At 35.1% G+C, this 27,850-nt stretch overlaps 1 protein-coding gene across 1 annotated transcript in view; it reads right to left on the bottom strand.

The window, feature by feature from the left end:
- The window catches only part of GRM3 (glutamate metabotropic receptor 3), a 262,140-nt gene that overhangs the window by 118,064 nt on the left and 116,226 nt on the right, over positions 1–27,850 (bottom strand). Inside the window, exon 2 of the mRNA XM_052000358.1 lies at positions 1,111–1,722. Coding sequence (XP_051856318.1) covers positions 1,111–1,578 — 468 coding nt within the window. The 5' untranslated portion in view covers positions 1,579–1,722. The remainder of the gene's footprint in view (positions 1–1,110; positions 1,723–27,850) is intronic.

Genomic DNA, 27,850 nt, shown 5'->3' with positions numbered 1-27,850 from the left:
CATCTTGTCCATCTTATCATTTTACATGTGAAGAAATTTAGGCCTGAGTGGTTGAGGTTTATGATTGCCCTGATGGCATGCCCCAGAAGTAGGATTTGAACTCACAACCTCTAACCTAAGAATCATCTATCTTTGTACTATACAGCAAATGAGGAAATTGAAGGTCAGAGAGATGTCATTGGGTCACCCAGCTAAGAAATGTAAGAACCAAGGCTAGAATTCAAGGTTTCAAAACAAAACAAAACAAAAAACCCAGTTTCTTACTGTAAGATAAGCAACAGCAAAAGAGTCAATTTGAAAGGTTGACCAATATTGTACGGCTAAGTATAGCACAGCCTCAATATTATAGTTTGTTCCAGAATGTGAGCATCTGATTGTTGATTCAATTAAAAAACAACAACATTACTAAAGAAGGCAAAATTTTCAATTTGGTTTTAAAGGCTACAGAATGTTAAGAAAACAACTAATGTTAACCTTATATAGTGGAAAGAGCCTTGGACGAAGGCTCAGGACACTTGATTTTCAGTATGAACTCTACTACTAGTTAGCTGCGTACCTTTAAGCAAATCATTTCTCTCTGGGCCTCAATTTCCTTATCTGTTAAAAGAGAAGGTTGAAAAGCAGATAATTGTTAGGGATATCTTTTAGCTCCCAAATTCTAAAAGTTAGCATTGGAAGAGTTTGAGTGATCTGTTCCTCTTGTCTATTCAATATTCACAAAAGTGGAAGAGTTGATAATCAGCTTTTTATCTCTTATCTGGTAAGTGCCAAACCATTCTGTTCTGTGTAGTAATTATATTGCCTTTCCTCATACATTTTTCATAACTTTTATAACAAAGACCAAGAAATAATTTTTATTTACCTAAAAGCAGAGAATGCTATAAAATAAAGTAGCTTAAAAAATTGACCATTATTATAAATCCTGAAAGAAGATTCCATTCATAGTTGAGAAATATTTCTGTCATAAAATATCAGGTATTTGCAAGAGATGAACAAGCATATTATTATCATCTATCAATGAAATTAACGGCTGTTCTCCCTTTTTCTTTTCCAAGACTTTCATGCAGAGTAGTTCAAAGTTTTAGATATATAGCTTTAGAAAAATCTTACCTGAATTGACACACTACTGTAAGAGCCACCTATGACCCCTGCAATGAGTAATGGGATGTTTTCTTGTATAGCATAAGATCCATCAGGACACATATATTCTGCTTCATCCACTTTAGTCAAAGATGCCCTGACAAATTCCAGGGATTGCTCTAAAGCATAGGTATCTCTTGAACAGGTGTCCAAAATGTGGACACCTAGCTTTACCCCTGGAAGTAAGTAATTGTCTCTGTTGATCTCATCAATGGCAAATAACATGGCTTCCAGGCGTTGGATGCCTCGATCCTCATTGATACGTCCACATTCTTCTATTCCAGTGCCTTTTTCATTAATAGGGAATAAGCCTCCTAAAACGAGGTCTCCTTCTATCTTTATTTCCCTTCTCAAAAAATTATGGTCCCCTAAAGAAAGTAAGAATCCCTTGGAAAACAATGCTAGGGTAAGCACCTGGAACCTCGTCAACATCTTCATTGATCCTATTTCTATAACTCAAGGAGACATCGATGGAAGGAGCAAGATGTGACTGTTAGTCCTTTTGCTTCATTTCTATGCCGGGCCTTTGGTTCGTCCTTTGAACAAGGGAGGAATAGACTGCTGAAGCCTGTCACCAAATTCCTAAAGAGATTAAAAAAAGAATGAACAAAAATCAGTAGAGGAAACAGCAAAAGTTGTAGTCCTCTTCTCTCATCAACATTTTGGGGGAGGAGAGCGGAGATTCATTTTTGGCCTGGGTGGTGCAGTAATTTAGTTCCCTTGGGCTCTTAATATATATCCTCTGAGATGCTGGACTAGCTTTAACAGCCAGAGGGAACACTGTTGCTGCAAATCAGAGCATGCTATTAAAGGGACTGAGTGATTTAGGTGAATGGCAATGAGGGACAGAATGCTTAATGGGCAGAAGACAGCTTGTTGCCCTCTTCAGTTATGAATCTTTATTAACCATCTCTTTCCTTTCAGTGAATCTGTCCATATGCTGAAAGTCACCATTGTAGTGCTGGTGTTAGAAAATGTGTAAAAATGGGCTCTTTGCCACTAAATAGAGACAAACTGATGGAATGCTAGATTTTTTCAAGAGATGTGCCATTGTGACTATACTGTGACTTTTCAATAGCTAATCAGACATATCTGCTTTAACAAATGCCCAGTGGATATGCCTATCAAGCCTCAACATTCACTTCTTTAAAAGGATCCATGGGGGAAGGAAGTAGAGAAAAAGAATGAAAGAGGAGATTGTTAAACATTTACTTCTATATTTTTGACATTTTCCCTCTCTGTTGTTTGCAGTGTGCTTTCAAGAAATAAATAAATAAGCTTTCCCCCTTTTGCCTTCTCCCTCTTTCCTGTCACATGAGGCTGATCCATGGATTGCTTTTCTGAGTTGCACAAATGAGCTGGGTTTTGTTTTATTTGTTTGGGGGTGGTGTGTGTGTGTGTGTGTGTGTGTGTGTGTATGTATGTATGTGTGTAGACCTTACAATGACATCAGCAGATGCTGTGGAATGTTTAACACTAACCAGTTCTCTTTGGGAGTTCTGAAAAACTCCCAAAGAGCATTAGCCAGACTGATAATAATATGTACTTTTTAAAGTTGGTGCTATAATTCTCCCTTTTTGAGGGGGTCAGTGGGGGTTCATATTTATTTCTGGCTTCTCTTTGATCTCTGTGTGTAATTCCCTTTGAAGAAAAACTGCAATGGAATGGAAAAAGATGTTTTAATCATTATCTCTGATGATAAAGAAGAATAAACTACTCTTTAAAATTAATTGCCTTATGTGTCCAATAAAAAAGAATCGTTAATTAGCAGAAGGCTGTCTTCATAGTCTGATCATGTAGCTTAATAAAAAAAGCCTATATGTGAACATGAGGAAAATGTGGTTATAGAAAACTGGATTTATATCCTGGAGAAATTTAACTTAATACCATATGGGGGAATGAATGAATCTATTTTTTGCCTTTAACAAAATATGGCTAATGTAGAATTAAGAGGTGCTTATGAGGTGCTAGGTTGGAAGAGGGATGATTTTGATGTGTTTCTCAGCATGGTATATTTGAGTACATGTTGAGAAATGAAATATACATTTGTTAGTTTTATTCCATTGCTTGGCTAATGATCCCCAAAGCTTCTACCCCATTGTTTTGTGTGAAGATTGGAATACAAATAGGTAGCGCTAAGGGAGATACTTTCAGCATGTGTGGATGAGTAGTTTTGTGTTTTCATTTGAATTTTGCTGAAGAGATGGTCCAAAGTCAGTTGGGGAGTAACTGTGGAATCCACAGGGACACAGACAGCCTCCATAGTGACCTAGAGTTTTTCTTAAATTATATTCGCCTTATATTTTTGACCAGAACCATCAAAGCAAGTTGGTAGGAGTATGCATAGGGGCTTTGGGGCCTAAGGAGTCACAAGGTCCTTCTTATTGCCTCTTAGAATTTAAGAGTTCTGGTGGCATGGGATTAAGGCAAATTTTCTGGTTCCAGGATATCATCTGGAGTCCATGCTATCCTTAGCTATCCTTAATTAAAAGCTGGCAGGTTGTTGCTAGTAGAGATATAACTAGGGTGGGATGGCAAGAGCTTTTCCCCAAGCAACTAAATCAAAATATTCTCTTCTCAACAGTCCACAGGCCTCTGTCTTGTTTGCCATCAAGTTAAAGCCCCACTAAAGATGGGGTGGAAGTTGGGATTATTAGGACAGGATAGTGAGGTTACAAGTTTGTAGAGGAGAAGTATGGAAGGAAGGCCTTCCTCTTCTCCTCATGCAACTACCCTTGGAAGATATATACCAGAAGGGGCCAGTCTGGTTAAATGAAGCTATTTTCTCTTCCCAAACCATTAAATATCTCATCATCTATGTTCCAGAGGAGATAAAAGTGTTTTATTATGATAAGAACAGTGTTTTCCTGAGGCCACTTTTGTCTCCCCTCTCACAAAACAACATTTATTTAAAAAGAAGAAAAGCTAGCTCTAGGAACTATTAACCCTGGCTTCTCTGATGTAGTTTTTTGTTTTTTTAGGAACTTAAAACATTGCAGTCTAGGTCTCTCAGAATTGATGAGTGTATAAATGTTTATAAGTTGCCTGGTAAGTTGTGGTCCTGATAAAATGAGGTCCTTTCTACCAAAACTGAAGCTGAGTGCTGCTACATCTTTATCTTATGTTCTTACTCTGTCAGAGCAAAACAAACCTCCTTGGATGATTTATGGGTGCCTCATTTTGTTCTTAAATTGAACTTACTCTAAGAGAACGTTTGGCATTAGAGCCCAGCCTCCAATACGTCTCCTTGGCTAACATCGCTGGTGAGAGCAGCCAATTCCTTGAGAAATGTGGTCTTTTGTTGCCTGAGTTCTTAAGGGTTTCTGAAGAGATCCTCTCTTTCTGGTATAAATAAAGCTCAAAGAAATAGATGTTCCCAGAGCAACCTAGGCTTTGTTTCAATAGGGTCTGGACTTTGAAGTGCCTTTTCACTATGAGTGTTTTTTGGTCTACAGAAATAATCCCCCTTCCTGGAGCATCCTGATCTTTGTCTATAGAGCATAATGTCAAAGAATATCCAATCTTATCTTTTTTTCTCATTTTCCTGGCTTTGAATATTCAGCTTGGAATAGAAGCTTCAAGTGTTTCTCTTTTATATGAAAGGATCTCTCATTATGTCTGTGACTGATAGGATGGCTGTGTTTATGTATGCACACATATCCATATTTAAAACTTGTCCATCTAGCCTATATTATCATTCATCTATTTGATAGTCATTTATTAGACACCTACTATGTATAAACATTGTACCACAAGCTGCAGAAAATACAAATAAATAATAATTCTTGTTCTTAAGGCATTGACAATTTAGTAAAAGAAATCACATATACTCATATCATCACAATTTAAATAAGAATACAATAAGCACAAACGAGTTCAGAAAAAGTAGAGATTATAAATAGTTTGGAGGACATCAGGATAAGCTTCATGGAAGAGCAACATATGAGCCAGGTTTTGAAGGATGGGGAGTGTTTCAACAGGTAGAGATGAGGGAAGAAAGTGAATTGTTTTTTTCAGAAGAGGTGTTGCCAAAATGTCCTTTATAGAGAAGGTGAACTGGTGATTTGTTTTCCTACAAAATGGTTTGAAATTAGATTTTTCCCTCTTCCCAATGAATATTCTTCTGCCAAACTATAAAAGTGCACAGTATTATTGCTTTAAAATACTAATGGGAATTAATACCCAACTCCAAGAAGATTGATTCCAAATGATTAGGATGGATGTGTTTGAAGACTGAATGTGTGGTTCTTAGAATATTCCCCACTAGATTGACATCATGCTAACTATCTGACCTTTAAGCTATCTGACAATCTCTTTAAAGTAAAAATGTATTTATTGAAATCTGCAACTCTAAAATCAATTAGAGTAATGTTTAAGTACACTGTCTTAATGTTTGTTATTTACCTGCTGCTTAAAGCAGAATATATTATGATTAAGACTGTTGGACTCTGCATAATTTAGAAACACTTAGCATTATTTAAAACCCAATGCTAAGAAATTGAAGGAGTAGAAAATTAAAATTTGACACTGAAAAATAGGCAAACATGCTTAATTCAATGCAACCGTTTATCTCTGTGTAACAGCTTATCGGATTGTGGGAAAGGGCAGCAAATACTTTTCTTTCTTTTTTTTTTTTCTAGGATCTTTTCATTATAAATCAGTAAATAGCAAATTCCCCAGATAAACACATTCTTCTCTCTTCACAATCACATGCAGACTGAGAATTACAGCCCAGCAGCTCAGCAGTCAAAGTTCCCTATTCACAGATGATAAGTGGTATGTCATCTGTAAACAAGCATGTGTAGCCTTCACTAAGGCAACATGCTCATCAATGTCTTATTAATTGATGCATTAATGGAATCTTGAAGGTTCATTGCTATTCTAACCTCTAGAATGTCTGTGCTGACTCATTCTTATGTTCACCATGCAGCGGTGCTTATTTTTCTCCTGCCTTTGACTTTTCCTAGGTACTTGGGAATGGGAAAGAATGCTAACACACTCCATGATGTATTACTTGTTTCTAACTTGTATTTATTTTGGGTCAATTTTATCCATGCTTCTTAGTTTTATCCAGTAGAATGTAAGCCCCTTGAGGGTAAGGAGCTTGTTTTTGTATCTTTAGTATCTAGGATAGTCCCAGGCACTAGGATAGACATAAATGTCTAATAAATGCTGATTGAAATGAATTGATATGATTTAAGTCAAAGTGGCACTAAGGTAGTAGTAAAGTCTGTAAATAGTTGTAAGAAATATGGCCCCCATTCCCACTAAGGCTTTAAAAAAATTTATAGTTTTTGGAGTACATATAAATGTTCTGGGAGGAAGTATAGCATAATGGATAGAAATGCAAAATCAAAGAGATCAGAAAGGTGGTTCAAATACTCTGATATATATTAACAACGAGACACTGTGCAAATTACCTAACCTCTCAGGTCTATAAGCTAAGTCCATAAATTGCAGAGATGTTGTCAATGCACATTGATAGATGAAATCAAATGATATCAACAAAAATCACAGAACCAGTCTTTCCCCCCAAAATATTCTACCACTGTTTTGGATCATAACAGCCTGAGAATCATAGAATGTTCAAATATGAACACAGATTTAGAGCACAAAGGAATTTTACATTTAGTTCAAGGTTTGGGTTTTTTTTTAAATGATAAAGTTGGGGTTCAGAGAAGGAAGTGACTTAGCTAGAGTCACACTAGTTACAAAGTCAAAGGCATGAATTGAACAAAATTCTCATTTCTCTTTCTATTCCATCCTTGTCAAATGTCCCAGGTAGAACATACTGTTAAGAACCACTGTGCTCCTGACAATTCTTAAAATGATATCTTATAAACTCTCTCCCTCTTTTAAAAACAGGTTTAAAAAAAACTCAATCAATGCCTTTGTTTTTAATCTAGCTATCTGTATTAGGCAGATAAAGATTTTATATAGGATTGAATTTTAATGGCAGCATTTTGTTGCATTAGTATAAGTTGCTTTAAAATTGAGTTAGGAAAAAAGGGGCAAAATCTTTGCAATAACTGAGATATTCCTGTAAGAACAAGGCAAGATTAAACCCTACCTTTCTTTCAAGCTTCAGCTCAGATTTCACTATAATCATGAAGCCTGATCTCCTTAAAAAGTGATCCCTTTCTCTTCTGAATTTGCATTGTTTATATCATTCATATAGCACTTGTCATAAACAGCCTTGTGCTGAACTTGTGGATCTGTATTATCTTTCCTACTAGGATGGGATGCAATGGATGGAGTGTGGGCCTGAAGTCAGGAAGGCTCATCTGACTGAGTTAAAATCTGACTTCAGACACTTAGCTGCGTAACTCTTGGTGACTCATTTAATCTTGTTTGCCTCAGTTTCCTCATCTGTAAAATTACTTGGAGAAGAAAATGGCAAACCATTCCAATATCTTTGCCAATAAAACCACAAAATGGGGTCAAAGAGAGTTGGATAAGCCTGAAAATGACTGAACAACAATAAAGATTGGAAGCTCCTGACAAGTCACTAGTCTTCACTCCTTTTAATTAGGGTTAAATGACTTAACCAGGGTCACACAGCTAGGAAGTGTTGAGTATCTGAAGTCACATTTGAACTCAGCTCCCCCTAACTTCAAAGCTGGTTCTCTAACCATTGTATTACCGAGGGAACCTTGTTCATGACCCTTTTCTAAGCTTCATTTCTCACATCTGTAAAGGTAAGGCATTGAACCAGGTGCTTATAAGTTCTGTGCCAGTGCTAAGATACTAAGCACTAAGACACATAGAAATGATGATTCTTAGAACAAAGGAACTATATCTTGTAATATTCTTGGTGGTTTTCTGGAGGTCTAGTGAACAGCCTTCCTTTCAGTAGATTAATCACCCACAAGAATAGCCAAGTGTTAAAGTTCAAATCCTTTATTATCTCCTTCACAATCTAGTTTTCTTGCCTGGGGCTGGACAGCTTTCTGGAGAGCCTTTCAGACCCACCTTGATCTCAGGGGGGAAGTGCAGGAGGCCAGACCACCGTGGTGGAGTCAGATGACGTGAATTAATCTGAGTCCACAAAGGTGGACAATGGAATGAATCTGTCTCTCAGTCCCTGCTAGCTATTATGTACTCTATTATAATTACATTATTATAGGGGTGAATCTTGTGGAACTATATTAAGTACTAAGTATATGTACTGAACTAGAGAACTATTAATCACCATGCTAAAATAGACTATTGCCTTATCAGCTTCACTGAGTTAACACCTTGTAAGAATCCTTGTTTCAGAGTTCTGGCCCATAACAGTGTCTTGTTCATCTTTACATTCTCCAAAGTGCTTTTCATGTAATTAAGAAAGGTTTCCCTAAAGTCTTTCAAACATGTCTGGTTTCCCCTTGACTTCTATGTTAGCAGAGTGGAAAATGGCCAATTAAAAAAAACCTAAAGGATAAAGTCAAATACAGAATTAAGTCAGGTAAAGGTTCCCTCTTCAAAAAAAAAACATAGTATGTATCAAAAGGTCTAAAGGTACAAGGGACATCAGAATGTATTTCATACATTCTCTTTACCCTGAACCTCTTAATAGACCATAGAGTCACAGGATCTTAGATATGGAAAGGATCTCAGAGCAAGGCCTTTGAGTCTAATTCATATCTAAAAAAGAATTCTACAACAAATAAGACAAAAGCTAATTAACTTTTTAATGAAGACGTTTGGCAAAAGGTAATCCACTATTCTTCCGAAGGCAAACTATTCCATCTTGGGATGTTGCTTTTATTGTTACAAAATGTTTACTTATATCAATCCTAGATTTTTTTGTTTGTAACTTCCACTCATGGTTTTGCCCTCTTGGATTAAGAAGAACAAGGCAAATCCATTTTTACATTGATAACCTTTCCAATACTTGAAGACAAATCTCATAATCATACTCTACTGCCCTTCCAACTAAGACTCAGAAAGGCAGGGATACTGTGAGGCTTAAATGAAGTTATGAATGGAAAACATTTTCCAAATCTTTAAGGGTTATAGATAAACCAAAATTATTATTGTTGTTGTCTGTTATGCAACTTTCAGTCCTCAGGTCTTGGTACTGATGATGATTTTTTTTTCCATGAATCTTCTCCAGCTGTCCTGCTAAGCTCAAGCACTATATAGAGCAATGCAAGGGTATTCTACTAAAAGTTTGATAAGGAGGCCTTCTGTAGTAAATAATGTATGCTCACATACTTTCAAATACAATCTGTATTATTAACACTTTCTTAAGTCTAATAATCAGTGGAACAACGAATCAAGCCCTGATTTGTAAGATTGCTGTTTTCTGAAGTATAAATACTTCCCTTGAAAATTTAACAATCACTCTTGCAAGCTAAGTTAGAGCTTATTCTAGCACACCTCTGCAGAGGTGAAGTAACTTTCTTAATATCATATGGATCAGAATTGGAAAGGTAGCTTTCAAGATTAGATCTCTCTGACTCTATTAGCTCCAATGCTATGCCAACTATCATTGTTCTCTCGAAATATGTCCTCCATCTTCTTGAAGTTGTCTGACATTCTATAATTAGAGATTAACTCCTTTGGTTTAAGGCTAAAGAACCCATTAAGTCCTTAGTGTGAATAAATGTATTAGCTCTTTCTTCTGAGGCAGATTTGGCAGAGAGAAGGGAGAGAATACTATAGGGAGCAATGGGGTCATAGAGAAAAGAAGTAGACTCAGTTGATTAGAGGAGGGGTTCTTATGTTGGGGCCTTGAAAGAATCTGTGGATAGATTTCTGGGAATAGCCTGAGAATTTAAATGGCTAGAAAAATTCCGTGTTTTATTTTTACAATCCTCTAAGTGAAATTTAGTATTTCTTCCTATTATGAATGTTGCTAAGAAATATTATTCTGAGAAGGGGTCTACAGATTCCAATAAACTTCTAAAGGGATGTGACAAAAAAAAAAAAAAAGGCTAAGAACTTCAGGATTATGTAAAGCAAAGGGAGAAGGGATTGAGACTCCTAAACCCACAGAACTGCCTAAATCACATATTTGCCTGAGGCTGATCCTGGGGAGAGACATTATCTTCTCCTTTCTTTGAATTTCTTATTCTCTCTTCTTCTAAGTCCCTCCTTTATCCCTATGGCAAGAGTCTCTCTGTGGGGGCTAAAATCAATATTGTACACTGGCTAATCTTAGTGAAAGTGGAAGACCAAGGAGTGTAGAGAAGTGGAGAGTTGAGGGAATTTTCAGGAGGTCATGTGTGAAGGCAAAGAGAATTGTAGGCATCTCTGATATTTTTATGTTTTAATCCACTGCTGTCAATTTAGTCTTTTCTAATAGGATTAATTTATTTGGCTTATTCAGCATGGGATCTTTGGGGGCGTTACTGTTTTGCTGGTAAAAGAAATCTTTATTCCTCATATAAATCATTTATTATGGTGAGGCACATTACCTCATAACTGCAGCTTCCTTTTTTATTCTTTTGGCCATCTCAGCTGATGTTTCATTCAAGTCTCCTAACCTCATTCCAAAGCCTCTGAATTGGAGCTGTCCCAGACCTCCTACAGTTCTACCTTTCTACCTTTCATCCCAGAAATTACCAAGACTAATAGAAGCTACAAGTTTGTCAGCATGAAGACAAGGGACTGAAATCTAGTTTGTCAAAAGATTTGCCTTTAAGACCTGACAAAATGGCAAAAAGGTGTTGGAGGTGAGGAGAAGAGAGTAGGTAGGCAGGGAAAGAAAGGCTAACCACAGGAAAATGGTTGTACCTGTTGGCAAAATGATCCATCAAGAGACCATTATTAATAACGTCCACTGCACACACAGCATTTATGCCAGTTTAGGATTCCAAAGTGCTTTGCCACAGTAAATTAACTCTCTTTGTTCCCTGCTGAGCCAGGTACACATTATTGCTCCCATTTCATACAGCACAAATTGAGAGAGAGAACAGGAAATGCTGGAGGCTGCAAAATCAGTAACATCAGGATACAGGGAGACTGAGTCTGTGATTCCAGTTTTGAAGTACTGAAGATCCAGTAATGCATAGACATTTATTATTTCCTTTCCTTTCCTTTTTTTTTTTTTCTTTTTCCCCTCTCTTTCTTTCTTTCTTTCTTTTTTTTTTCTGAGGCAATTGGGGTTAAGTGAAATGCCCAGGGTCACACAGCTAGGAAGTTTTAAGTGTCTGAAACAGATTTGAACTCAGGTCCTTCCGATTTCAGGGCCGGTGCTCTATCCACTGTGCCACTTAGCCGCCCCTCAGTTCCTTTTCTTAAAACTCTTATATTGGAGTTTTGTGAGACTCAAATGAAGTGACAGATGCAAAACACTTTTGAAAAAAATTTTAAAGCCCTCTATAAATGCCACTTATAAATGCCAGTTTAAATAATAATACTAATAATTATTATTATTGCTATTAGTCACTGGACTAACAATTAGGTGATCACATCATTCTCTATTGCACTTCTTATGAATTCAAACAATGTTTATAGAAGAATACAGCCCTATGTTGCCCAACTAGGCTTCTGGGGCAAAATGCATGCCCACTAATTTTTAAGTACTAATTTTTAATTTTTTGTTTTTTAAAAGCTTTTTATTTTCAAAACATATGTATAGATAATTTTTCAACATTCACTCCTGCAAAAACTTGCATTCCAATTTTTCCCTCGCTTCCTTCCTCTCCCTTCCTAAGATGGCAAGTAATCCATTATATGTTAAATATGTGCAATACTTCTATATATATTTCCACAATTATCATGCTGCACAAGAAAAATTAGATTAAAAAGGGAAAAATGAGAAAAAAATGCAAGCAAACAACAAAAAAGTAAAAATATTATATTGTGATCCATTTACTTAGCATTAGTTCATATAAGTATCTCCAGGCCTCTCTGAAATCATCCTCTTGATTGTTTCTTATAGAACAATAATATTTGCTAACATTCATATACCATAACTTATTCAGCCATTCTTCAACTGATGGGCATCCACTCAGTATTCATTGTACATTTTAATCTGCATGATTAACAATTTCTTAAATGTAGACAACCAACAACAAAAAAATCAAGTCCTGATTTATGGGCTTCTTGATTTCAGAGATGTAAATACTCACACTAAAAAAATTAATGACTTCAAAAGCTTATAAGAATTGGTTCCCAAAAAAAGACCCACATATGCAAACATGTTTGTAGCAGTGTTTTTTGTAGTGACAAGGAATTGGAAACTGAGACATGTTGAATAAATTATGGTGTATGAATATGATGGAATTTTATTGTTCTATAAGAAATAGGATAATTTCAGGAAGGCCTGGAGAGACTTACATGAACTGATGCTAAGTGAAGTGAATAGAATCAAAAGAACTTTGTACACAGCAACAACAAGATTATATGATGATCAACTGTGATTTACATGGCTCTTTTCAGCCATGAGATGATTCAGGCCGGTTCCAATGGTCTTGTGATAAAGAGAGCCATCTACATCCAGAGGGAGGACAGTGGGAACTGAATGCAGATCACAACATCTCTTATCTTAGAGTATGTTACAACCAATGAAATCATTCCATATCTTCCCCCCCTTCAGAGCAAAGATTGTAGAGAATGGCTAAGTCTAACCACTATTGACTATTAGAATGATTCATGAAGATTGCTTTCACCTCATATTTAAAGCCACAATAAAAACTCCCTTAAAGCCTTAAGGACAGAGGTGATTTATTTTATTTTGTCTATTCTATGTTCGCTTATTGTTGGTGCCAAGGAAAGGGAAATGTTTTTGTCACTGTTAAAATCTCTTAAGCACATTTTTAGAGCATCTATCTTAGTAAGAAGTTCATATCCTCTAACAAGGAAAACTCCTTATCCAAAGACCATATTGGTAACTGGGACACAGAGAGAGTATTATCTGCCCACTCTTCTTCGCTTACTGAACTTTTTCTGAAATCACCAGATGAGATTAGATACAGTAGATCTATAATACTGTGATATATGAACATATGTGGTTGCTCAGCTATTATTGCACTGATTTCTAGTAATTTTCTTTATTTTCTATCATTTGCTCTGCTTGGTTGCACTTCTATGAATATCAGACCCTCCATCAGGTTCCCGAAATTATGTTCCCCACATTACCCACAGTACTCCCTGACATCCCATCTCCCTTTTTTGATTTTTTAAAAATGTATTGCCTTCACCTATTAGATTGTAAATTCCTTGAGGGCAGGGACTATATATTTTGTGTCTTCATATTCCTAGGCTTTTATGATACTGATTGTAGTAGGTGCAAAATAAATGTTTATTGATTATTGACTCATTCAAATATAAGATCAAAAAGTAAATGGATGAAAAATATGTTCATAGTTAAAAGAAATGTGTTCTACAGTTCTACTACAAATAATACTGAGAAGATGAAATTTATATTTAATTAGGGACAGCTTTTAGGTTGAATAATAACAATAATTAAAAAAAAAGTTTGTCACCATCAGTATGGTACAAAGGTATGGTGTGGGTAGTGGATGTTGCTACCTTAACCACCTTCTTTCCTTTTCCCTCCTCACTCTACTGGACCCTAGATTATATTTCAATGATCTCAACAAACATGAAGAGCAAAGTTGAGAATGCAAAGTGCAACTTTAGTCAGAGCAAGTATAGAGCAGAGGGATAATAAGATCACAGACTCATAGCTGGAATGTAACTCAGAGACCAAATTGTCTAGCCCTGTCATATTATAGGGGATACTCAAGGAAGTAAAGGAATTTCAGACTCACATAGATAAGTATCCAAAGCAGGAGTGAACCTAAATCCTGACTCCAGAGCTAATATTCTTTCCATAGTACCATACACTGTGGAGGAGACCAGGTACCTTGCTATCCAGCTTATATTCTGCAATAGTGTAGTTGGCATATACATAACTATAAGTGTCTTGCGGTCCTGACCTCAGGGCTGGTGTTCTATTCACTCACTGTGCCACTTAGCTGCTCCTGGTAGAAATTTCTATGGAGATGCTAATCCCATTTCCCAGGTAACCAGAATTCTCATTTTGTCCTTTGACTTCCCAAAACCTTCCACTGCTAAATCCCTAGATGAGTACTCTGTGGGCTCAAACGCTTTCTTTTTATTCCATCTACTATTAGAATTCTTATTCCTTCCAAGTAGCCTCTTAGCTAGTTGCTCCCTAGGGAAGTCATCTGATAAATTCATCTCCATTAAGGAATTAATGACTGATAACAGTTTTTTTTTCCTGTTCTTACCTTCAAGATGTGTTCATATATTAAGAGATAATGCTTAGAAAGACCAATGCCTTTAAATCTAACATGATAAACCTGTAAAGGTGACATTTTAGGAGATGTGATAAATGGGTATTGTTGGTAGTATATTTTAGGCAGGAAAGCCTTCATGGTACCCTTCAAATTATAGATCTTTCAATGTTCATTCCTCAAATTCTGCTACTAGGGAGGAAGCTATGGGTGTAACTCAGCCTCACAATTTTAAAGTCTAGATATCAGAAGTAAATTATAAAGATCCTGCTTTTTTTTTTTTTTTTTTTAGTGCTAATGTGCTGGTATCCCAAAATCTTCTCTACCCTTTTACCATTTGCTATGAGAAGAAAGATTCTGTTGCCTTTTCAGGATTTTTTGATCTCTTTGGTATAGGGAATACCTGGGAAGGAAACTCCTTCAAATAATGGAAAGTGACACATATTTGTAACTTTGAAATTGGCCAGATACTCAGGGCACACAGTCAGTGATGACTGAGCTTTACCTTGAACCTAGATTTATATCAGTTCTCTCTTTACCACACCTTTTAATATATTACAAACACTAAATTTGGGCCCTCTAAAAGACTTTCCTGAACATTAATTTGATATAGCATAGTAGTTGGTACATTTGCTGTTGTTTTTGACTCATTTTTGTCATGTCCAACTCTTCATGACTCCATTTGGGGTTTTCTAGACAAAGATATTGCAGTTTTGTATCATTTCTTTCTTTGGCTCATCTTACAAACAAGAAAACTGAGGCAGAATTAAATTATTTGCTCGGGGTCACAAGCTAATATGTTATTTGAGGCTAGATTTGAATTCAGAGAGATAAATTCAATTCACTTAAATATCTAGCTGCCTCTGCCTGACACATACTAGATGCTTACTACTTACTGACCTGAACTGACTTTGGAATAAGGAAGACGTAGCTTAAAGTCCCATTTCTAATACATACTGGGTAGGTACTCTTGTGCAAATCACTTAATCTCTCAATTCTCCAGGGTACTCTCGTAGATTCTAAGATATCAATAAGTATGGGGAAAAGATATGAATCTGCATCTGAACTCCATGTTTAGTATTCCTCCTGCTGATGAAGTCTCAGTCAGACAAAAAAATCCCCTAAACCAAACATATACTCTATAACATGGAATCAGACCTTCAAGCTCTCATACCTAGTATGCTTCTTGTACACAACATGCATCTTTGAAAATGCGTCACAATTTATTTGTAGGTTTTTCTTTAAGGCTATGTAGAACTTACAACCCAAATGTAAACAGAGCTTCAAGGTTTATTTTCCCTTCCTTTACTATACCAGATTATCAGCATGAAATTATGGTAATTCTCTGAGTAAAAACAACAACAACAACAACAACACACCTATTCCTGAGGCAGCCAAATAAAGGATTGAAATATGGTTGGAAAAGAGAAAATATCACCTACTTTTTTAGAAATGGTTTTATGTTGCATGAGACTGAGGAGCCTGTTTAACTGAGACTATGTGCTTCCTGAAGGCTATGAACTACCCCCCTCCAAATGCTGATCATTCACATCATTTATATTGGTCCTGCCAGAGTGTGACCTCTATGCTTGATGAGATGTCCTGGTGTAGGTTAGGATGTCTTACCTCATTGGAACTGAATGATGGACAAGCATGGATCTTTTTAGTGATTATCATTAGAGAGCCAAGCATTTCATAGCTATTGCTCTTCAGATTTTAAAGCAGAGAAATAAGCCTCAGAGCACAAGTGACAAATGCACCAGTTGTTCACAAACTGATAGCAGAAATCTGCACTTTAATAACAGCTCTGGATGTGACTAGAAAGATAAGCATTAGAAGCCAATCTCTTATTAAAGTAGAGGGTCGTGGCCTTCAGCACTGATTAGGAGCAAGGAAATAGATCTCTTTGCAGTTTTCTGTTTGAAGAAAAGTGAAGATAAGAAGAATTCAGAGAACCTGAGAAGACTTGAGTGGGGCAAAGGAAGGAGAATTTGGAGAAAGATTAACTATAACAATGTAAATGAAAGTATAAAGACTAGAATTGTGATTTCATTGGAATAGAGATTTCTCAGGTGAGGAAACTCCCTCAATTTCTGTTGGTCAATTCCTTCTCTGAACTTTAATAGTTTTAGACAATTATCTTGAGACTGATGGGGTAAAGTAACTCACACAGAGTCTTATAGCTAATATATGTGAGAATTAGGACTTGAATCCAAGCTTTTCTGATTTTGAGTCCAGTTCTCTAGCTACTACTCACCTTACTATTTAGATAATTCTAGGGAATATCAAGGTAATTTTTTCTTCTTCTTTCAACTCCCCGCATTTTATATATAATATTCTGGAGACTATCTTGGATTGGCTTTTCATTATATGTTTTAGCAGTTTCCACATTCTGTAGCTGTTTTTCACTTCCCCTCTCTAAAATTGGCCATGTTGTTTCCGTTTTCACAGCTAAATCTTATCATGTCTTATTGAACTTCTGTCTTTCTGGCTGCAATCTTCTGTTCTTTGGTTTCCTCACCAATCCCTTCTCCTTTTTCTATATTATTTAAAATATTGTCTTAGAATAGTTTTGTTGTCTGTGTCTATTTTATCTATTTTTTAAAAAGTCTCCTAAATTTTTGTTACCTGCCACTTTCAAGCTAATCTTTCCCATATCACTTTGAATATTTTCAGCCACTTTTCCTTTTTTGATTTTTCCCTAATCTTTATTTACTATATTAAGCACTTAGTAGGCTTGGAATCAGGAAAATCCAAATTGGAATCCTGCCTTGGATACTTCCTAACTATGTCAGTCACTTATACTCTCAGTTTCAGTTCCCTCCTTTATATGATAGTGATACTAATGACACCCACATCATACCTAAGGTGAGGATCAAATGAGTTAACATTTAAAAGCTCTTTGCAAACCTTAAAGCACTATATAAATGTTAATTATTACATATGTGTATGTTAATATGTCTATACATATGTATGCCTATATAGAAATGCATGTACATATCTATATATCTCTATCTTTTGGGTACTGAGAAACATTTCTTCTTTATGTCTTTTCACTGGTTCTCACTTTATTTTTTTCTTGTTCTAGTTCTAGTAGTGTAGTTAATCACAAAGAATCACAGAATTTCATGGTTGGGAGGGACCCCATTGGACACCTAATTCAAGCCATATCTAAAAATCAATGCCTTCTATAATGTATCTTACAAATTGTCATCTAGCCTTAGTTTGGTGATATATGAGTAAGGAAGAACCTTTTGATAAAATCTTAATAAAATTCTGCCTCCTGTTAAAATCTATAACACTTTTAGAGAGCTCCAAATATTTAGGAAGTCTAAATTTCTTCTTTGTGACTTCCACTCATCATTCCCAGTTTTATACACATTTCACTTGCCAGGCACAATACTCTTTTCTGTGGCAGCTTTTCAAGCATTTGAAGACAGACATGGCCCAATTCCCCACACCAAATCTTCTATTTTAAATGTTCCTAATTCCCTTAACATGGTGCCATCTTAAGATCTTTATCATCTTTGTTGCTCTCCTGTGAACACTCTCTAAATGTACAGTTTTCTAAAATGGGGAATCTAACTCTTAATACAATCATCTAGATTTGGTCTTATTAGGTTAAATTTACAGCAGCACTATCACTTCCTTATTCTTGAAAACTCTGTCTCTCATTATTTATTAGCTTTTTAAAACTACTACTGCCAACTCATATTGAATATTCAGTTTGTTAAATTACTAGGTATTTTTCAAATGAACTGTTCTTTAGCGGTATCTTACATATCTTATGCTAGTGAAATTTATTTTTTCATCTAAGATTTACATTTATAACTACTAAATTCCATCTTATTATATTCAGCTCAGTGTTTAAAAATAAGACATTTGAAAACTTTAGCTCTGACAGCTGATGACATCTATTCTCACTAGCTTTGTATTATCAATAAATTTGTTAAGCATGACTCTAGATCTTTCTCCAGTGATGACTACCAACAAATCAAAATAATCTCAATTAAGACTAGTTAGATTAACCTATATAAAAATTCCATTCTAGACTGATCTTTGGCCAGTGTTACAAAAAGTTGTTGTTGGTAGTAGGGAAATTTATGTAAAGATTTGCAGATAACTCAGTATAGGCCTATTACCAATAATGGAAATTCAACTCAAAAGCACAAATCTTTCTTTTCGGAAATGTCTTTGCAATATGAACTTTTTATGTGAAGAATAGCATATGTTCTCCCAATCTAACTTAATAACAAATCATTTTATACCAGTTTGTGTCTTACAAAGTTTTCCCATTTGTGTCTTCCTTACAAATCTGGCCTTCTCCAATGAATCGTCACAAATAGGTAATAAAAGGGTTTGCTGATGAGGTATAACACTCAAATTATTCTGCTTTGCATTACTGATCACATTTCCCCTATTTATGTTATCTTAAATTTGAACTGTTTTTTTCTCCCATGTCTTAAGATTTCTCACAGCAATGAAATCAGAGCTTTGGACCAAAATTGAACAATGGAAACATCAGAGGTAGAGGACCAAGAGCAGAAACTTTCTTGGAGGCACGAAAAACAGGACAGAATGAACATTCTTCAGAACATAGAGGACAGTAAAAGAGAAGAACATCAAATTTAGCTCACTCAGAAATGTAGTCAGCAGACATAATTATTAGATTTCCAGAGACAAAAAGAATACCTCACAAGCAGCCCCAAAGAAGTAAGTCAAACACAAAATGTCACCTACTTGAACCTAACAAGATTTTTCTTCCAAAACAAAAACTGAATATAGAAATAGGACATAAATATATTCTGAAAGCAAGGAAATTTGCCTGTAGCTCCAAATGCCTATCCAGAAAAATCAAGCATAATTTTTTAGGAGAAAAGATATATTTTTAAAAGTTCATCTGAGACTATTCAAACATTTTCGAGAAACCTAAACTTGACTTGGAACTGTAAGTCAACAAATCAAGTAAAGAAACAATTATTAATTGTGAATTATCTGCCAGATAGCATGCTAAGTGCTGTGGATACATAGAAAATAAAAAAAATCCTATCTCTCAAGGAGTTCACAATCAAATGAGGGAAGGGAGAGTGAGGTGGCACAATGGATAGAGCACTAATCTTGGAGCCAAGAGGAACTGAGTTAAAATACAACCTCAGACACTTGACATTTCTAACTATATGATCCTGTGCAAGTCATTTAACACCAATTGCCTCACCAAAAAAAAAAAAAAAATAAAAGCCCAAATCCCAAAACAATCTAATGAGGGAGGTAATAAATAAACACCTATGTATAAGCAAAATATTTAGGATAGAATGTAGACCATCTCAGAAGGAAGACACTAAGGTGAATTGTGAAAGGCTTCATGTAGAAGATAGGACTTTACCTGAGACTTGAAAAAAGCAAGAGGGTAGAGATAAGAAATAGAGTTCCAGGAATGGGGTCAGCTAATGGAAATGTCAGAAGTCAGGAGATGGACTGTCATATGTAAAAAGAGACTAATGTCCCTGGATCATAGAGTGCATATGTGGGAAAGTAAAGTGTTAGAAGAATGGAAAAGGAGGAGGAAGCCAGATTGGGTTTTTAATGTCAAACAGATAATTTTATATTTTATCTTAGAGATGATAGAGATTCATTAGTTTACTGAATGGGAATAACATGCCTAGACTTGTGGTTTGGGAAAATCAATTACATGTGATGGCAAGGATGAATTGAATGGAGAGAAACTTGAATAAGAGAGACAATCTAGCAGATTATCATAGTATTTCAGATGTGAGGTGATGAGGGCCTGTAACGGCTTGGTGACAGTGCTGGAGGAAAGAATGAGACAGATAAAAAATGTTATGAAGTTGGGGAAAATGACTTTATTGGACAAGTCTTGATGACCTGATATGGATGGGGGAGAGAGAGAGAGAAAGAGAGAAAGAGAGAGAGAGAGAGAGAGAGAGAGAGAGAGAGAGAGAGAGAGAGAGAGAGAGAGAGAGAAGGAGAAGGAGAGGGAGAGGGAGAGAGAGAAAGAGAGGGAGGAAAAGAGAAAGAAGAAGAGGGAGAGGGAGAGGGGGAGAAGGAAAGAGAGGGGAAATCATTTGGATGACTGGGAAGATGGTGTTATTTTCAAAAATAATAGGGAAGTTAATAAGAAGAGAGTTTTTTGCTTTGTTTTTTGGAAAGATAAATTTAGTTTTGGACATGTTGAGTTTAATATGACAAGACAATTCAAAATATCTAATAACCAGTTGGAGATATGAGATCAGGGTAGAGATTAGGACTGGACAAATATATTTGATAATAACCTATATGGAGATAAATGAATCTATGGAAATTGATAAGATCACTAAGCAGGACTTCATAAACTTTTTTCCACTTGTGACTCCTTTTTGCCCAAGAAGTTTTTACGCAACCCTAGATACATAGATATATAAAATAGGTATACAAAACAAACATTTCCTGATAATAAATAATCATTTCACAGTCCCTTTATTCAGTTATGAGATGCCAAGTGGAGTTGTGACACGCAGTTTAAGAAGCTTTGGTACAGAGGGAGAAAAGAAGATAGAGCCTTGGGCAGATCCATGATTAGTGATTACCACCTAGATAAAGATCCACCAAAGGAGATTGAAAAAGAATAGTCACACAGATAAAAGGAGAATCAGAACAGAGCATCACCATAAAAAACCTAGGGGAAAACACTGTTCAAAGAGAAAAATGTAACCAATAGTGCCAAATGCAGCAGAGATCACAAGAAGGATGATGATAGAAAAGGCCATTATATTTGACAATAAAAGATGAAGAATTACTCAGAGAGAAAGAGAGAACAGTTTTAGTGATGAGGTCAAAAGTCAGACTACAAAAAATTAAGAAGGGTGAAAGGAAAGAAAATGGAAGCATGGATTATAGATAGTCTTCTTAAAAGGGAGGAGAGATATAAAATAATAGTGATCAGAAATGGGTGTATCCTGTTAGAGTGTGTTGACATTGGGGAAGAGAAAGGTCCGTTGGTATACAATAAGGAGCAGACAAAGAATAGATAGGAAGATTCCTGAGACAATAAGGATGGTAGAAAGGACAATTTGTTGCAGAAGACATGGGAATTTACATCTAACGATTATAAAAATATCATCTTTAAAAATGTATGGGGGGCAGCTAGGTGGTGCAGTAAATAGAGTACCATTCCTGAAGCCAGGAGGACCTGAGTTCAAATCTGGCCTCAGAGACTTAATATTTCCTAGCTGTGTGACCCTGGGTGAGTCACTTAACTCCAATTGCCTCAACAACAAAAAAAAAGTATAAATGTAAAGAATCTAAGAATTTATACTTTGCATGGAAGTAGAAATTGCATCTCTTTGAGGACCTAGATATGTAGGAAGGATACCTAGGAAACAATGATTTGGAAATGATTGAGTAAAAACCCCATTGAAGGTAAACCAAAGAAAGCAGATAAAATTGAAGAGAGAGAAGAAAGAGAACCTTTGATATAGTTACTATACTTGTTACTAAAGCTTGTTACTAAAATCATGAATCTGAATAGGAAGGGAGAGAGTTTTTTTGGGAGGATATATCTCTTATGTAGGTCAATTCAGGTTAGAGAGATGCTGGTGAATAAGAGGGATTATATCCATCAGTGTTAAAATAAGCAAAAATAACAAAATATGGTGGAGGATGGAGGGAAAACCAAATATAAAACTTATAACCCTATTTAAAATGGGTTAAATAGCATTAAAAGAGAAAAGTGTTTTTAGAATTAAAAAACACGAATGTGTTAACTGCAGGAAACATATATAAAACAGAGAACTACCTACAGTTTCTCAGTGAACATCTCAGATAATATTCATTATTGTTTAGCTAACTCCAAAATGAGAAATAATAACCATAATTTTTCATGAAACAAAACAGAGTTGAACTGGGAAATTATATAATCCTTAAAGGTATTATAGACAATGAAACATATCAATATTAAATATACATGTATATTCAAAGTATTGCATGTAAAGCACTTTGCAAAACTTCAAGTGATAATTCTGTAAATAATGGCTATTTTATTTTTATTACCTAAAAATGTTCACTGAAATGTAAGAAGATCCAGACAGTACCTTTTTATTAAATAGAAAGGAATGTCAACTCTCTTTCAGAACTAGATAAGTTTACTAGAAAAATAAGTAGGAAAAATAATTGAGAGAAAGAGAATGTTGGAAAAACTGTAACTAAAAGATACATCATGAGAGCTGAAAATAATTATCAGTTGAATTTCTTCTCAAATACATGCCATACTTTCGCATATATTGATAACACTCTTAGAAATAAAAAGTCTTATATAAATGCCAATAGGCAGAAATCTTAAATTTTTTTTCAAAAAAAGATATGAAAAAAGGAAGCCTAAAATAAGATTCAAAAAGACTTGTTAAATTTGTCAAAGAACAAATCAGTGATAGGTAATAAGAGAAGATAGTAATGATAATGACAATAATCACATAATCTACTAAAATCATGTTCTGGGAAGGAGGAGCCAAGATGGGGGTTTGGCAGGAAGAAGAGTGGCTGTGTTATCAAAAGGATCTAGAAAATGTCCCAGCCTATGTCCTGACTTGAAAATCCAGGAAAAAGTCATAATGGATCCATTCCTTCCACCTAGGTAAGAATGGAGAGATAAGCAAAGATGTTTGTGAATAATAGGGATGAGATCTAGGTAGGAACAGTTGTGCTCAAGGGACTAGGAAAAAAAAAAAAAAGGACCAAAACTATATACCATGAAAAAAAGAGATTCCAGACCCAAATGGAGGACCTGACCTTATGTATATGTAGGGACAGGTGGCGTTTAGAATTTTTGTTGCTCATTACTAAATACTGGGTCACAGATCCAAAGAGGATTGACCAAAGGAATCTGTGCCCAAGAATGATATTTCAAGGTGAAGTATAGTTGTGGCCTTAGGCTGTGTACTAAACAAGGAACAAATTGAAAAGCAAGCAGGAGCTCTATGACTGATTTCAGGAGGGGAGTAGAGACTCAGTTCCAAATTCCAGCCCAGTAAAAAGACTGAAATAAAATAACCAGGACAGTAAACCCAGACCAACGTGGAGTCTGCAGTCTCATCACTTTTGAACCAACAGAGTCTTTCAATTGGTTGATAGTAACAGAGTCTTGTAAAAGTTTATTAGAATTCCAACCAGTGGTAAGCAAGCAGGTATATGGCACAAACACAAATCCAGTTAAAGAGCTCGCAGAAATTAGATAATGATAGTGGAAACTGAACTTTGCCTTAGGTAAGATTACTTTAAAAGCACCTAAAGCTTGCAAGTTCCCAACCTCAGCTGCTTCTGATATCCTGGAATAACTTAATAATCAATATCCCCAAGAAAGCAATAGTGGAACTGTATTACACATTACAGAAATGTCAGAGGCAGGCTCTAATATAATGTCCAAAGTTAGGAATTAAGTTGAAAGAAAGAGCAAACATAAAAAAAGAATGCTACATAAAAATTTATTATGAATACAGAGATGAGCAAGACAAAAAATCCAGGAAAGAATGACTATAAAATATCTTCAAAAAAGACCAGAATTTGAGCACAGTTTTGCAGATTTGAGTTAGAATTCCTGGACAAAATTAAGCAACAATTTGACTTATCGAAATGTTTGTATAAATTCACATGTGGTTTCTTAATTGTGGGTGTGAATAAAGGAGAGAAATTTAAACTCAAAAAAAATTAAAAACAAATGTAAAAAATGTTTAAAATATAACTGGGGAAAATATAAAATAAAATAAATATACAAAAAATGTTTTGTAAATGAAATGAAAGCCTGGAGGAAAAAAAATTGGAAAAGAAATGAAAGCCATGGAAGAAAAAAATTGGAAATAGAATTGGCATGTAGGTAGAGGGCTGAGCCTAAATTCAAATCTGGCTTCAGATACTTACTAACTGGATCACCCTGGGCAAATCACTGAATCCTGTTGGCCTCAGTTTCCTTATCTATAAAAATGAATTGGAGAAGGAAATGACAAACCTTTGCCAAGAAAATCCAAAATGGGGTCATGAAAACATGATTGAAAAATAATTGAAAATTTTACCCAATTAACAAATTCCTTGAAAATTATAACAGAATGAGTGGAAGTTAATATTTACATGAGATAACCAGAAATATTAAAACAAAATTATACACTTAAAAAAGAAGAAAATGTAAAGTGACTCACAACAACATGAACAACAGATCTGGTTAATGGAGAGAAATACCTGACAGTTATGACCAAAAAAAGACCAGTCATCATATTTAACAAATCAAAAAAGAAAATTGTAAAAGAAACCTGATTTCTTAAAAGGGTTAAATGAAAATTGAAAGAATTCACAGATCACTTCTTGAAAGAAACCTCAAAATGAAGAGTCCCAGAAGTAGTGGAGATCAAATCCAATATTTAAAAGCATTAAAAAATACTTCAAGCATCCAGAAAGAAAGCATCGAAATATACAATGAGTTATAGTCAGAAACACACAACCTTAAGGGAGCAGTTCCAAAAGGCTTAAGGTATGAGTTATTCAGCAAAACTGAGTTTTACTCCTATAAAACAAAAAACAAACCTTGAATCAAATAGAGATTTTCCAAGAATTTTTGATCAAAAGATCAGAGCTGCGCAGAAACTTTGAAATACAAATATAAGAATCAAGAGGAACATTAAATACTGTAACCTTGAGTGAGCAACCATAAGTAACTAAATAAGAATATTTTAGGATTTTAGGATATAAGGATATATAAGGATTATATGGAAAAGATGATGCGCATTTACTCTCAAAAAACTTAAAATCCCCAGGTGTCATAGATGAAGTCTAATAAGATAGAGCCCCTGGGAGTGGTTCTGTTATATTCTGATAATTTTAAAATAACAATGTAAAGAACGGGAGGGTAAAAGGAATATACTGGGGGAAATGAGGAGCAGAATTATAAGGGCAATTGAATGGAAATGTTTTCCATAATATAGTCACAAATATTTATTGCTACCAAGAATTATCATTATTTGTATTGGATCAATACAAGTTTTCTAATAAGATCAGGAGTGAAACAATGCTAAATCATGTCCTAAGAATTCTCTGATACCATGAAAATTGAGGCCCTCATAATTTCTTACAGGGATTACTATAACAATCTCTTAACTGGTTTGTGTGACACTAGTCTTTCTTCTTACCTATCCAGCCTATATAACATTTCCAGATTAATTTCCCCAAGGATAACCTTAACAGTCTAGTTTATCTGCTTGACAAACTTCAAAGACTTCTATCATATACCAAATTAAGATCAAAACCCCTTAAACCCTTACATACTGGTACTGATCTTGCTTTCTGACCTCATTTCCTGTAATCCTTTTTCATGGACCTTATACTCCAACTATATTGTATTTTTAATTGTTCCTTGAATCATGACTAATGTTTCCTACCGTGGTTCAACTTGGTGTTATCAAAAGAATGTAAATCCAGTCAGAGAATTTGTATCCAAATCTCACCTCTGCTACTTAGGGATAGTCATCTACTTTCTCTCTGGGTCTCAGTTTCCTTGTTTGCAAAATAAAAGATTTTGAGCCAGTAGTTTTAAAAGTCTTTATCAAGTCTAAAACTATGATCCTCTTATCTGAGATCAGGTTTTGTCCCATATCATTCCTTCTATGTACTCTGCCTTCTTATTGAGTTTTACCTTTAGAAATTTTATTCCTTTTTATTTAATTTGTAGTTGAACTATTGCTCTGTACAAGGGACTGATCTAACTCACATGGCATCTCCTTCATAAAACCTTTTTCTATTCTTTGCAATAGAATTATGGGATTTAGAATGGGAAGGTTCCACATAAATCACCCAGTTCAATGTGATTTCATTTTGAACTGTCATAGTATTTGTTCAGTATTTAGATATATGCTGGAGTCACCTTAAATTTCTTGGGAAAGCTGATAGTTAAGTGTTCAGTGTGAGCATTTAACTTTCAAAATCAGCGAATACTATAACTTATAGTTTGATTTATTGTTTTATTATCACTAAACTTAAGAAAGTAATGGATAGAATGTTGATAAGGAAGGTTAGATTTAAGTGTGTTGTATATATATTTTTTCTCCCTGGAGAGCAAGTAATTAAACATTTACCAATATACTTCTGTTCTATGAAATATTCTGCCTGGTTCTATGGTTATTGACTCATTTAGAAAATTAGCACAATTAATATTGGACTGTAATAATAGCTGAGTCTTTCTTAGTTTGTAACAATATCTCATATATATAGGGGATGCTAAATTTTTTTGTTGCATAAATGAAGTGCATGCAAAATTGCAGCAGAGTTTATATATGCTGGCACTTAGAAAAATGGTGGCATTAAAATGAATATAGATTAATCAATACACATCAATCTGAAGTAATTGCTGCATTTGTTTATTTCTTACTCTTCAGATTCATATTCTTAAAGGTTTTGTGAACTCTGAAATATGTATCCTCAAATATAATTCTGCCATCCATCCCTTTATATTGTTTAGAGAGGAAAGGCTAAAAGTTCAGATTTCTAGAATGTTTGGAGGTCTAAAGAGATTGTAAAGAATAAACAGAGTTCATCAATAAACAAGACAGGAAGCTGGAAGATAAATAGAAGCATGGAAAATGCTTGCTTCCTTAAAACTGGTTCAGTGATAGCTTAGTTGTAATACATTTAGGCAGGACTGAAGTGATGGTGGGCCATCAGTATATATGTTGGCCTTGAAAGGGTAGGCCATCTCGTATGGTGTTGGGGCTTAAATAGTAGATATGCTTGATTTAGGTACAAATTATTGCCTTGATGACATATCAGAGATGGGCCAACTTGGGATATAGGACAAGTATAAAATGTAAAGTAAATATAGGATTTAGCTCCTTTTTTATACCATATTCTTCTATTTATGTTCTCAGGGCATTACATTTTTCTAGTGCTAAAAATGAAGTTTTCTCCTCTAACCTAATCTCAATCTACTCAAATAAAGCCTCTAATCCAGCCCTCAGCCCTTATAATTCATTAAGAAGAAAGCATCATTGTTCCGTTTTCTGTACAAGCCATCAAGACTTGAAAAAGTATAAAAATTATTTTCAGGTTGACTTGGTGCTTCTCACTAACAATCTCGTATTTAAAATCTCTAGTAAGGATAAATTGCTTCAAATTCCAAAAGTAGTTTTTCCCTTAATTTTGCTCCCTCCTGTTTGATCATTTTCTGGTTCATTGCCTTCTCCACTCCATCTATAAAAATCCTCTTGCTTCTCCAAAGCCAAGTTCAAAATCCACTTATCTTATTAGGAGCCCTAAAAGTGCTTCTGCACAAGGTTATCCTGTATGTCTACTTACTCTGGTTTGAACTTAAATCCCTAACAATGGCTTGAAACTCAATTAGTTTTTGTGTAAAGGTAGAGTGGAGCGCAATTTGCTTTGGGAAATGCTTTGTTTCCTACTCTGTCCTCTCCTTGTTTTTGAATTGTTTTCATGTTTAATATTAGGTTGATGATTAAATTGGATGTTAAATTTAATGCTATGAAACA

This window comes from Antechinus flavipes, chromosome 5 (genome assembly GCF_016432865.1).
Source record: "Antechinus flavipes isolate AdamAnt ecotype Samford, QLD, Australia chromosome 5, AdamAnt_v2, whole genome shotgun sequence".
Taxonomy (NCBI): domain Eukaryota; kingdom Metazoa; phylum Chordata; class Mammalia; order Dasyuromorphia; family Dasyuridae; genus Antechinus; species Antechinus flavipes.
The sequence above is the reverse complement of the archived record's forward strand: the minus strand, read 5'-3'. Positions and strand labels throughout refer to the sequence as shown.